Below are 13904 nucleotides of genomic sequence, written 5' to 3' on the forward strand. Positions count from 1 at the left end.
AAACAATTACTAACTGTTAGATTACAGATTACATTTATCATAACCAGCAGATCGATTGAACAGATCACAATTACTAACAGATTACATTTATTATAACCAGCAGATCGATAGAACAGATCACAATTACCAGCTAGTACGGGCAACCAGGGTTCACTTCTTCCCCGTAAATGCTTCCTCCTTTCCTGTGCAAACGACTTCATTTTCTCGCCAGTCCATTAGTATAACTTTTTCTTGACTTTTACCTATTCTGTTGGGCCAGATTACAAGCGGCTTTTACAGTGAACGCGGATGCGTGAGTGCAATCACGATTTATGCTAGAATGATTACCGCGTCCTCAGAGCTATGGTTAATTGTTTGGCAAAACAAAGACGCTTCTTGGGTATTTCTGGCACTGGATTTATTTGTCTAAATGTGAAACACACAAATATCTGTGCAAATGCACTTCTGTTTCTTTAACGTGTGTAATTTTCCCTCTTTTTCTCATGTGACTGAAACATTCTCCTAACTTTTTCGTCTGCCTCCTACGTGTTAAACGAATTTGTCAAGCCCTGTCCTATGGAATGGTAAGTACCCAGAGCGTAGCCTCTTTTAGCCCACTTGTGACTTTATTATAACAATTTAATTCACCTGAACACTTTGCAAACTACTAAACTAAAGCAAATGCTGAGATGTCAGAATGAAGACCAAGAAATCTTAAAGGGATATGAAACCCAATTTTTTTCTTATTCAGGATTCAGATAGAGCAGCATTTTTAAGCAACTTTCCAAAGTACTCCTATTATCACATTTTCTTTGTTCTCTTTGTATCTTTATTTGAAAAGCAGGAATGCAAACTTAGGAGTCGTTTTTGGTTCAGCACCTGGCTACATTTAACCACCAATCACAGCAAGTGCTACCCAGTTTGCTGAACCACACACACTCACCTGTGTTTTGCATACAAAAAAGGGCTGTTTCCTAAGCTTACATTCCTGCTTTTCAAATAAAGATACCAAGAGAAGAAGAAAAAAATATAATAGGAGTAAATTAGAAAGTTGCTTAAACTTGCTGCTCTATCTGAATCATGAGAGAAAAAAGTTGGGTTTCGTATCCCTTTAATTGAACACCCAGTAATTCTCAAATAGGTACTCACCGGTACACTGATTATCATCTAAATTCGCATTCAAACTTGTGATTTCATCACTATTCTCTTCCTCATCTTCCACCTTCACATTTAATAACACGTCTGAATTTTCCTCGAGGAGCTCTGTAAGTGACAATACTAAATTAAATGACATTATAGTGAGTCGCCATATTCCCAAGACGTTTTAACATATACTTTGTATAGAGGAACAGGAAACACCATATAACATAGTAGATGAGGTTGAAAGACGACGGAAGTCCATCGAGTTCAACCTATACAGATCCTCCCAAGGTGTCTTGGAAACTCTAAACCAGTGGTGCCAGTGGCTCCCTGGCACCCGTGTTTGTCAAGCACTGGTTTACACTATTATTTTTTAATAACATTATTTTCATATAATACAGCTATGACTCCATTTCTAGGCACATTTGAGATATGTTACAACAACTGCGGCCTGATCTCAGTCTCTTGATATTTTTATTTTGTGATCGGATGTCTGTACACGTGAATGTACAGATTTCAGTGTCTGAGCCTGTAGCCACCATTACTGCAGGTTTCTTAGTATTTATAACTTACCTTCCGCAGTATTTATAGGAATTTTGTCCTCAGTCTTCATGTGATCATGCACATACGGGTCTGTTCCTTTATTACACCGGGTGACAGATGGAGGTTTCCCATCAGCGCTGTCTGTAACATGGAAATGACAAACCAATTTGTAGAAGTTAGTAATAGCTTTTGGCTCTTGTTAACGTAAAAAGAAACTATTGTATTGCCTAGATATATTAAAATATTTGATTCAAGCTGCACACAGACACCATAAATGAACTCTATAGATTTTCAAGAAGTCAGAATACAAGTTTAGATAGTAGAACTATGTCAACTCAAGAAATATTGAAACAGCTGCACTTGAGCCTATCTAGGTATGCTTTTTAACAAAGTATACCAGAAGAACAAATAAAAATTCATAGTAGAAGAAAATTGATACGTTTTTTAAAACTGCATGCTCTGTCTGAATCATAGAAGTGTAATTCTGACTTTCATGCTCCTTTAACATTACAATAGGCATGATTAAGGGCCTGTGATCCAGAAACGTCACATACCTATCTGTTCATATGTTTGAATAAATGTAGCATTCTTCATAGTGCTGTGGATTTTGCACATTTTTCACTACAAGTTGGGAGTTTTGGCCGTTACTCCAGTCTTACTAGCACTACCCAGTGGGGGAGTTATCAAGTGATGAGCGGTTGTTAACATTACTATGTCATCAGGCACTGAAAAGTCTGCCGCTCAAAACAGCATGGCTCAATAAGATTCTAATTAAAAAAGGTCAACATTTATAGGTTGGAGGAAGTTTAAAGGGACATAATACTCATATGCTAAATCACTTGAAACTGATGCAGTATAACTGTAAAAAGCTGACTAGAAAATATCACCTGAGCATCTCTATGCAAAAAAGGAAGATATTTTACCTCACAATCTCCTCAGCTCAGCAGAGTAAGTTCTGTGTAAAAAGTTATACTCAGCTGCTCCCAGCTGCAGGTAAAAAAAAAATTAAGAAATTAACTGCAGCCAATCAGCATCAGCAGTGCAGAGGTCATGAACTCTTTTACTGTGATCTCATAAGATTTGACTTAGCTCTCATGAGATTTCATAGTAAGCTTCCTTTACCTGATTGGTGAAATAATATGAGAGTGCACGAGGCTCATCCCCTAAGCTGTCCTAGGACAGACATACTAATATGCTGCTTAGAAATCCTTTACAATGGGAGGTGGCTACTGAGGAACTTTTGAGGTAAAATATCTTTCTTTTTTACATAGAGATGTTCAGGTGATATTTTCTAGTCAGCTTTTTACAGCTATGCTGCATCACTTTCAAATGTTTAAACATTTGGGTATTATGGCCCTTTAAGGTATCATGTGGTTCAGCTCTGATTGAATGGGGAGAGCACAAGCAGAAAAAGGTTCGGCTCCTGCACTCAGTACAGGAAGCACTTGCCCCCCCCCCCCCCCCATGGCTACTGGATCTACCCCAATTAAACGGTATTACACACACCCTTGTAATCTGACACTTGCATCACATTAGCATTTAAAAGGGATGTGTAACTGGGGGGCACAATTACCGTAGCAGGGTTACCATTTTCCATCTTTATTTTTTTTTAATATATTTATTTATTCAATAACAGAGTGAAAGATATACAAGGTTCATAGCTTGAGCCACACAGGGCTATGTAAGAAAATACAAAATAACAAAAAATCAAGCCCAACATATTTTCAACAATTTCGCTATGTTATTGTTTTTCCTTTTTTTTCAATAAAAATAAGTATATATTTAGATAGTTTCTGAATTATGTAATACTTCTTACAACACTCAAAAAAAAAAACACTAGAGATATTATACTAACAAAGTAGGCTTAAAACAATATACAGTAGGAAGGGAAGGGGGGAGATAGAACAAAAAAACACATAATAATTTTTTTTATATATATATATATATATATATATAATAAGTCCACTCTTCTCCTCCCCCTTAGCCTCATCCCTCAATCTCCCCATAAATCTGGAAAATCTCCATTTAAGAGTGCCATACTAAAATAATCAGATTTCCTAAAAGGATAGATTATCTGTTTTTGAACTCTAATTGGGAAAGTCAAAATCACTTTAAGCTATTTCTGAAAAAAAGAAGCCACTCTTTTCTCCTGTGATATATTTACATTAAACTGTTCTAAATGTATTTGTATCATTATTTTATTAGTAAATTATTTAATCATAGGACTATGTTTGGATTTCCAAGCCTTCAATATGACATTACGTCCTATCCAAATTGCTACTGGATCTACCCCAATTAAACGGTATTACACACACCCTTGTAATCTGACACTTGCTTCACATTAGCATTTAAAAGGGACGTGTAACTGGTGGGCACAATTACCGTAGCAGGGTTACTATTTACAATCTTATTGTTTATCCTTCTATGGCTATAACTCTTTATAGTGGATGTCTTATTTTAACCATTTACTGGAGCTGGATAGTGAAGCTCTTTATCTTCATGCAGGGGCCGGGCACCATCTTGAAACATAAGCACTCTTGCACCCTGTGACAGAAGTGTTGCTCATTCACAGAACAGTGATTTTGTAGTCTTCTTAAAAAGCTGTATCGTGCACTTCAGTTTAGTGCACACAGGGGCTGCTATAGTTTATTATTCCAGAGATTATTTTTATATTAGTTTCGTAACTTTTAAACTGTGTCATAAAACGGCAAACTGTTAAGCTTCTGCTCTCTATTGTACCAGATTAACTAAGGTGCAAGGTACATTTATCGAACACCCGCCATCATAATTGTTCTGTCAATAAATGTAATAATTTATTACTATTAATAAAATTATTACTATTAAAACATTCTCATTTCTGAGTGCTGTAAACCTCACATCAGTCATATGAAACCTGCACATGAATAACAGTTCTGATGTACAAATCTAGGTTATAGCTGTAGTAACATGAAATTCTTACCTCCATATTCTGAAGTTTGTGTACAGGTTCTGTCGGCCATTTGCTTGTTCATCAAGCAACCAGACAGTCTTGGAACTAAAGCAGGATCTTTAGTGGCATATACAGGAAGTATTTTGTGTGGCACGTGTCCATCAAAGAAACTAAAACCTTAAAAAAATAAAAAAATAATTTCAATACCAAAATACTACAAAAAGATTAAAGTGATTATAAAGTTACCTGATATGCTTAACGTGATTTGTAAGGAGAAAGCAAAATAAATCGCATATTTTTGAAAAACCAACTACTTTTATTTTTTTATACCCTCTGCTGTTCCTACGCCCGCAAAGCCCCGGCTTTTATTGGTTATAATGAAGAATTAGCGTTTAACCAATCCTAGCATGCCCCCTTTGGCGTCCATCAAGTCAGTAACAACGCCCACGGTTTCTTTTGCGCATGCACTTCCCCCCACCAAGCAATTCTTAACCGTGGGCGTTGTTACTGACTTGATGGACGCCAATCAGTGCTGACTCATAGGTAACTCCACAGGAGTAAGCATAATGCTATCTATATAGCCGCATGAACTAGCACTGTTTTGGCTGTGAAAAGCTAATAAAATGCACTAAGATAAGAGGTGGCCTTCAAGGAGTTAGAAATCAGCCTATGGGGTCGATTTATTATGCAGCGTATGCTGCAGTTTCCCTGCGAGCCTTTAGGCTCGCCGTAAACAAGAGTTAAGAGGCAGCGGTCTTAAGACCGCTGCACCTTAAAGGGACACTGAACCCAATTTTTTTTCTTTCGTGATTCAGATAGAGCAGCAATTTTAAGCAACTTTCTACTTTACTCCTATTATCAATTTTTCTTCGTTCTCTTGCTATCTTTATTTGAAAAAGAACGCATCTAACTTTTTTGGTTTAGACATCAGCACTTTTTTATTGGTGGATGAATTTATCCACCAATCAGCAAAAACAACCCAGGTTGCTAACCAAAAATGGGCCGGCATCTAAACTTACATTCTTGCATTTCAAATAAAGATAGCAAGAGAATGAAGACATTTTGATAATAGGAATACATTAGAAAGTTGCTTAAAATGTCATGCACTACCTGAATCATGAAAGAAAAAAATGTGGGTTGTGTCCCTTTAACTCGTCTGCCACCTCTGAGGTGGCAGACAGCAATCATCCCGAGTGGATACGATCAGGATGATTGACACCCCCTGCTAGCGGCCGATTAGCAGCCAATGCTTGTGCAATAATAAATGCCAACAGCATATGCTGTCTGCATTTATGGATGTGGGGCGGGCATGATCCTTCATCAGATTTAACAAATCTCCTTCATCAGATTTAATATAAATATATATATATATATACACTGTATATATGTATATATATATATATATATATATATATATATATATATATATATATATATATATATATATATATATATATATATATATATATATATATAAATATAGCACGCAGAGAAAGTCCAGCACTCACTTACAAGCTCTCAACTAAGATAAAAATCAACAATGGAAGAGTTAGTTACCGCATCTGGCCAAATGAGAAAAGCCCAGGTACCTCGTCAAGGTCTCATCCAAAAACCTGGGTCCCTAAACAGCCACACAATGCAGGCTCACAATCAAACAACTGTGAAAAAAATGAAGGGTGCACAGGCTTATGTAATCTCCCCAAACATATACAAAACACGGGAGGGGTCAGCACTCTCAGGCCGGACAGGGTACACATCCTATGACCCTGTAACATGCACAGCCCTGGGTGCAAAACAGCACTCTCAGGAAGCTGCACTGTCACTAGAGTCACAGGCAGTTAACCCCAGACAGGCCTGGGTGCAAGGCCCAAACAGGGAAAATTACAAAAAAATAATACTTTAATATAACACAGAGAAAGTCCAGCACTCACTCACAAGCTCTCAACTAAGATAAAAAGCAACAATGGAAGAGTTAGTTACCACATCTGGCCAAATGGGAAAAGCCCAGGTATTTTGTCAAGGTTTCTTCCAAAAACCTCTGTGTGCTATATTAATGTATTATTTTTTTATAATTTTCCCTGTTTGGGCCTTGCACCCAGGCCTGACTGGGGTTAACTGCCTGTGGCTCTGGTAACAGTGCAGCTTCCTGAGAGTACTGTTTTGCACCCAGGGCTGTGCATGTTACAGGGTCATAGGATGTGTACCCGGTCCGGCCTGAGAGTGCTGACCCCTCCCGTGTTTTGTGTGTGTGTGTATATGTATGTATGTATATATATATATATATATATATATATATACATACACACACACACACACACACACACAGTATATATACACATATATACATACATACACACACACACAACGATCTTATACATAACGACCGTTTGCATTAGATTTGATCTAATATTGGAGTGTAAGCTTCTTGTGTGCCACAGTGTGTAAATATAAATATATATAGATGATAGATACACACATACACATAGACACACACTGTGGCACTAATCTTATATATAAAATGTGTTTGATTTAAATATATTTTGTTTATTATTGGAGTAGAATCTTCTTGCGTATCTAAAACAGAATCCCTACAACCTAAACCCTAGCCCTGACACTATTGGCCCCTAACCCTACAACTTAATCCAAAGCCCTGACACTATTGGCCCCTAACCCTACAACTTAATCCCATGTCCTGACACTATTGGCCCCATAACCCTACAACTTAAATCCTAGCCCTGACACTATTGGCCCCTAACCCTACAACTTAAACCCTAGCCCTGTCACTATTGGCCCCTGACCCTACAGCTTAAACCCTAGCCCTGACACTATTGTCCCCTTACCCTACAACTTAAACCCTAGCCCTGACACTATTGGCCCCTAACCCTACAACTTAAACCCTAGCCCTGACACTATTGGCCCCTATCCCTACAACTTAACCCTACAACTTAAACCCTAGCCCTGACACTATTGGCCCCATAACCCTACAACTTAAACCCTAGCCCTGACACTATTCGCCCCTAACCTTACAACTTAAACCCTAGCCCTGACACTATTCGCCCCTAACCCTACAACTTAAACCCTAGCCCTGACACTATTGGCCCCTAACCCTACAACTTAAATCCTAGCCCTGCCCCTGACACACTATTGGCCCCTAACCCTACAACTTAATCCCAAGCCCTGCCACTATTGGCCCCTAACCCTACAACTTAAATCCTAGCCCTGCCCCTGACACACTATTGGCCCCTAACCCTACAACTTAAATCCTAGTCCTGTCACTATTGGCCCCTAACCCTACAACTTAAACCCTAGCCCTGACACTATTAGCCCCTAACCCTACAACTTAACCCTAACCCTGACACTATTGGCCCCTATCCCTACAACCTAACCCTACAACTTAAACCCTAGCCCTGACACTATTAGCCCCTAACCCTAGCCCTGACACTATTGGCCCCTATCCCTACAACTTAACCCTAACCCTGACACTATTGGCCCCTATCCCTACAACCTAACCCTACAACTTAAACCCTAGCCCTGACACTATTAGCCCCTAACCCTAGCCCTGACACTATTGGCCCCTATCCCTACAACCTAACCCTACAACTTAAACCCTAGCCCTGACACTATTAGCCCCTAACCCTAGCCCTGACACTATTGGCCCCTATCCCTACAACTTAACCCTGACACTATTTGCCCCTATCCCTACAACTTAAACCCTAGCCCTGACACTATTGGCCCCATAACCCTACAACTTAAACCCTAGCCCTGACACTATTGGCCCTTAACCCTAGCCCTGACACTATTGGCCCCTAACCCTACAACTTAAACCCTAGCCCTGACACTATTGGCCCTTAACCCTTAAACAACAAAAACTAAACCCACAATCCCCACACACAGCAGACTACCCTAAAACCTCAAATAAAAAGGTTATCTATTAAACCTCGAATAAAAAGGTTATCTATAAACTATTCGCCTCAGCTAACATAGGCTTGTTGTGCTACAGTGCAAAAAAAACTATTAGACGCATCCAATAAGAGCAGGTCACACAAATACACGCTTATTCACCCCAGCACTCACCTACACTACCAGTCAGATCTCCTGCGTCGCCGGCTTATGACGTCCTTACTAAGGCTTACCGGAAGTAAGGTTCTCAACTAGGAAGTAACCTGGCGCCTAAGTACAACATGCTACCGCTGCAGTGTCATTGCCCCCAGGGAACAAAGTGGCGTATACTAGAGCCCATACTACAGTAGCGCCGCTCCCTGTACAAGGCGCGTCCGCTAGCGCTAGCGCGCATAACAAGAGGGTATTACCCAAACAAACATGGCGGAAAGAGAATCTTAAGCAATTGACGTCACGTTATATGCGACCTCTTTACGTATGTATCTGCCATTAGGGGCGCTGTACACGTGTTTGTATATATGGATATTGGTCAGACTCATTGCTTGCGATGGTGCAAGAGGAGACCTCAAGTAATATGTACTGTGCTATCTGCCAGGTGTCCTGTATGCAACTGGATAGTCCAGTATAATCTTCACAAACATATTGTACACTTAAATGTCCAGTTCATGAGTGTTAAATGTATATTGTGTCCTATGGCTTGATTGATGCACTCTAAAAATGAAACAGAAAAAAAGTGAGGGACAGTCAAGGGGGTCAAATCTCTATAGTTTACATGTGTTACTGGCAAAGAAGTACAATTATTGACTTGTATGTTACTGGCAGCCAAGGGGTAGAATGACTGCCTAGTTGTGAAAAACAAACCTGGTAGGATAAAGAGTGGGGTATAATGCAGAGCTTTGGTGGGGTGTGTGTGTGTTTGGGGGGCTGGGTATTGGCCATCAATCAGCAAATGCTGCCCAGGTTCTGAACCAAAAATGGTCCGGCTCCTAAGCTTACATTCCTGCTTTTCAAATAAAGCACTCAGCCACTGTAAGTTTTTAGCTAGTTGTTAGTGACTAGAATCCAATATGCAGATATTAGCACACCCTTACAAAACACCTTCAGTAAGAGCCCACTATAAGACAGGATTTCTGGATAAAGTTATAAGTATGGGGACAGAGAGGAAGCATAGTAAGTGGTAGCCAACATCAAGTTAGGAGGACAGACCAACGGAAGGAGAATCCAAACTCAGGTCAGGAGGAAGTCAAGGGACAAGCCATAAAATAAGTGCAAATCACGTGGCACCAGTATAGAGTCATGCACAGTATAAAATGTGTGCTGCTCTATACGTCTGGAACAGAGTTTCCTATTGTCTAATAAATTCCTAATTCTTCCGGTCTAGAACACTAATCATGTCTGGGTCTGGTCAGTGTTATGTACAACAGCACAGTTATCAATATAACGGTTTAATTAACTGCAAAAGGGTTAAACACACAGTAAAAGTGCTGCTAGGCACCCGCAGAGCACTGATGGTCCAGAGAAGAAACAGACTAATACAGTCAGCAGCGCTAGTTGAACATCTAAATTGTGCGCCTAGCGCTGCTGATTGGATCAGCCGCATTGTGTTGTGGCAGGAAGGAGTTTGCGCATGCGTGCTCTCCCGCGCATGTGCACCCACTTTCTCAAGAGCCCATGCACAGGACTTGTAATGAATTGCTACACTCAACACTAGCGAAATCACTGATAAGGCGGCGGCTTGGAGCTCCGGGAACTGGGCTAAAAGTAAGTGATAAGTAAAGTTTGAAAATGCATTAGAAATACTTGTTTTACGTTAATGCTTTATTTTATGCACAATCACTATTTACAATTAGATAACTGGCTCCCTCCAAGAACTTATTACTGTCATTAGCTTATAGGGGCATGAAACATATAAAAAAAATTTCATGATTCAGATAGAGCATGTGATTTTAAACAACTTTCTAATTTACTTCTATCATCACATGTTTTTCATTCTCTTGGTATCTTTTGTTGAAAAGCAGAGAACATGCACGTGTTTAGAGCACTATATGGCAGCAGTTTTGCAAGAATGAGCCCTAGATGGCAGCACTATTTCCTGTCACATAGTGTTCCAGACACCTACCTAGGTATCGCTTCAATTAACAGAAGTTAATTGGAATCATATCCCTTTAATAGTACCTGGGTAAGGGTGTGTGGTCATTCAATTAAAGCATGTGTTTAATTTTATATCCCTTTAAAGGGACACTGAACCCAAATGTTTTCTTTTGTGATTAAGATAGAACAGCAATTTTAAGTAACTTTCTAATTTACTCCTATTATCAATTTTTCTTAGTTGTCTTGCTATCTTTATTTGAAAAAGAAGGCATCTAAGCTATTTTTTTGGTTCAGAACACTGGACAGAGCTTGTTTATTGGTGGGTGAATTTATCCACCAATCAGCAAGAACAACCAAGGTTGTTCATCAAAACTTACATTCTTGCATTTCAAATAAAGATACCAAGAGAATGAAGAAAATTTGATAATAGGAGTAAATTGACTCACCAGATGTGTTCAGCTAGCTCGCTGTAGTATATAGTTGTTGTGCAGCTGACTTTAACTATGTGTTTAACCAATTTAAATGAATTAAACACATAGGCTTCACTCAAAATCCTTTAGAAAAATGTATCTTATGATTTTTCTACAAATGTTACCATTAATGTTTGCGGGGATTTGCTATAGATAAATAATTTGACAAGCTTTCCTAAGAATTGTTATATGCAAGTAATAGTTCAATAATACAATACAGGCAGTCCTCGGGTTACAGACATCCGACTTAAGTACAACTCGAACTTACATACAGAGAAATAGAGCTTTATCGACAATCCTTCTTTCCAGGATAATCCAAAATACTGAAAATCCAATTGTCACAAGGACAGAAAGTGATGTGAAATTTTCTGAACAGGGGCACAGATAGCAAAACAAACTATCATATGCTATCCAAAACAAAACAAAAATGTTTGGCTAGAGTTTCACCTAAAAAAAGTGCCTGTTCCAACTTACATACAAATTCAACTTAAGAACAAACCTAAAGTCCCTATCTTGTACGTAACCCGGGGACTGCCTGTACTTATAAAACATTAGATTTTCTTTTTTTTACTTTTACGTCTGAAATCAAAGTCGTTTTTAGTTTATTATTTTACACAAAGTTCTTATTTTTAAAGGAACAAAGTTAAAATTAAACTTTCATGATTCAGATAGAGCAGCAATTTTAAACACATTTCCAATTTATTTTCATGATCAATTTGTGCTCAGTCTTCATATCAGACATCCCAACCTGAAAGAACTCATTTAAGGGAGATGCCCCCCCCCCCCTCAACCGTGCCCCCCCAACCGTTCCCCCCTGTCCCAATTCAGAATTCCTCAGTGGTCTGATTATGAAATAGTTGAAAATGTTATCATAAAGAGTATGGGGGGGGGAACACCCATCTAAAGACAAGATGAACCTTGCATGTATAAATATCTATATAACCATTTTATAGCTATAAAGTATGGGAGTCTGGCACAATATACAGTATGGCAGTCTGCACAATATACAGCATGGCAGTCTGCACAATATACAGCATGGCAGTCTGCACAATATACAGCATGGCAGTCTGCACAATATACAGCATGGCAGTCTGCACAATATACAGCATGGCAGTCTGCACAATATACAGCATGGCAGTCTGCACAATATACAGCATGGGAGTCTGCACAATATACAGTATGGCAGTCTGCACAATATACAGCATGGGAGTCTGCACAATATACAGCATGGCAGTCTGCACAATATACAGCATGGGAGTCTGCACAATATACAGCATGGGAGTCTGCACAATATACAGCATGGCAGTCTGCACAATATACAGCATGGGAGTCTGCACAATATACAGTATGGCAGTCTGCACAATATACAGCATGGGAGTCTGCACAATATATAGCATGGGAGTCTGCACAATATACAGCATGGGAGTCTGCACAATATACAGCATGGCAGTCTGCACAATATACAGCATGGGAGTCTGCACAATATACAGTATGGCAGTCTGCAGCAGCAGAACACATTTTTATAATTAATCAAAACAAAACCACAAACTATTTGAAAAGAGGTAGAACTAGAAAGAGGTAGACTACCACTGTTTATAACATTCTATTATTCACTCTTTCAGAAATTTTTCATTGAAATGCAAAAATGTCCACATGCTCCTGGCTGAGGCTGGCTCTCTTTTGCAGCTATTTTGCCTTCAGCCTAGAAGAGGCACTCAGATGGTGTTGAGGTGCCTGAGATGCATATGTAGGGTTTTGCCAATTTCACCAAGGTGGGCTATTTATCTTTGTTAGCTCTCCACCAATGCAAGGGGCCTCTTAATAAAGTAAGCCTGTACTTCATTCTGACATAAAAATATCTTGATTATCTATATTCAATGGTAAACAAACAGCTATAAGGTTAGGGGGAAAAAGATCTAGTCCCCTCTTAAAATAACAGATATATACTTACAGAGGTTGAATTTGGTACATATTACAATTAATTAAAAAATATTAAAAAAACTGGCAAAATGGCTAAAGACTATATAACAGTAACAGGAAACAGCCTTACACATTTATCTATAGAGTACTTACAATCAGCAATATCAAGTGATCCACTAAAATTGTGTAAACAGGTAATAGTGACAGCAATTCATATAACAAATGCCATCAATCTAGGGCATGGTGTAAATAACAAGCTCGACACTATATCATGCAAAGCATAGACCCAAATCACCTGATTTAATATAAACAATCTAAATGACACCTATTGTATTGGGTTGTACATAAGACAGGAGTGGTTGTAAACTTAAAAATAAACGTATAGTGTCTGGCACTGCATGGCAGTCTGGCACAATATACAGTATGGCACAATATACAGTATGGCAGTCTGGCACAATATACAGTATGGCAGTCTGGCACAATATACAGTATGGCACAATATACAGTATGGCACAATATACAGTATGGCAGTCTGGCACAATATACAGTATGGCAGTCTGGCACAATATACAGTATGGCACAATATACAGTATGGCAGTCTGGCACAATATACAGTATGGCAGTCTGGCACAATATACAGTCTGGCACAATATACAGCATAGGAGTCTGGCACAATATACAACATAGGAGTCTGGCACAATATGCAGCATGGGAGTCTGGCACTGGCACAATATACAGCATGGGAGTCTGGCACAATATACAGTATGGCAGTCTGGCACAATATACAGTCTGGCACAATATACAGCATAGGAGTCTGGCACAATATACAACATAGGAGTCTGGCACAATATGCAGCATGGGAGTCTGGCACTGGCACAATATACAGCATGGGAGTCTGGCACAATATACAGTATGGCAGTCTGGCACAATAT

General features: G+C 39.2%; 1 protein-coding gene across 1 annotated transcript in view; it reads right to left on the reverse strand.

The window, feature by feature from the left end:
- The window catches only part of LOC128636659 (zinc finger protein OZF), a 28718-nt gene that overhangs the window by 4514 nt on the left and 10300 nt on the right, over positions 1-13904 (reverse strand). Inside the window, exons 2-4 of the mRNA XM_053689651.1 lie at positions 4622-4768; positions 1693-1803; positions 1129-1242 (exon numbers count right to left, since the gene is read on the reverse strand). Of these exons, the coding sequence (XP_053545626.1) occupies positions 1129-1242; positions 1693-1803; positions 4622-4768 (372 nt within the window). The remainder of the gene's footprint in view (positions 1-1128; positions 1243-1692; positions 1804-4621; positions 4769-13904) is intronic.

This window comes from Bombina bombina, chromosome 7 (genome assembly GCF_027579735.1).
Source record: "Bombina bombina isolate aBomBom1 chromosome 7, aBomBom1.pri, whole genome shotgun sequence".
NCBI lineage: Eukaryota > Metazoa > Chordata > Amphibia > Anura > Bombinatoridae > Bombina > Bombina bombina.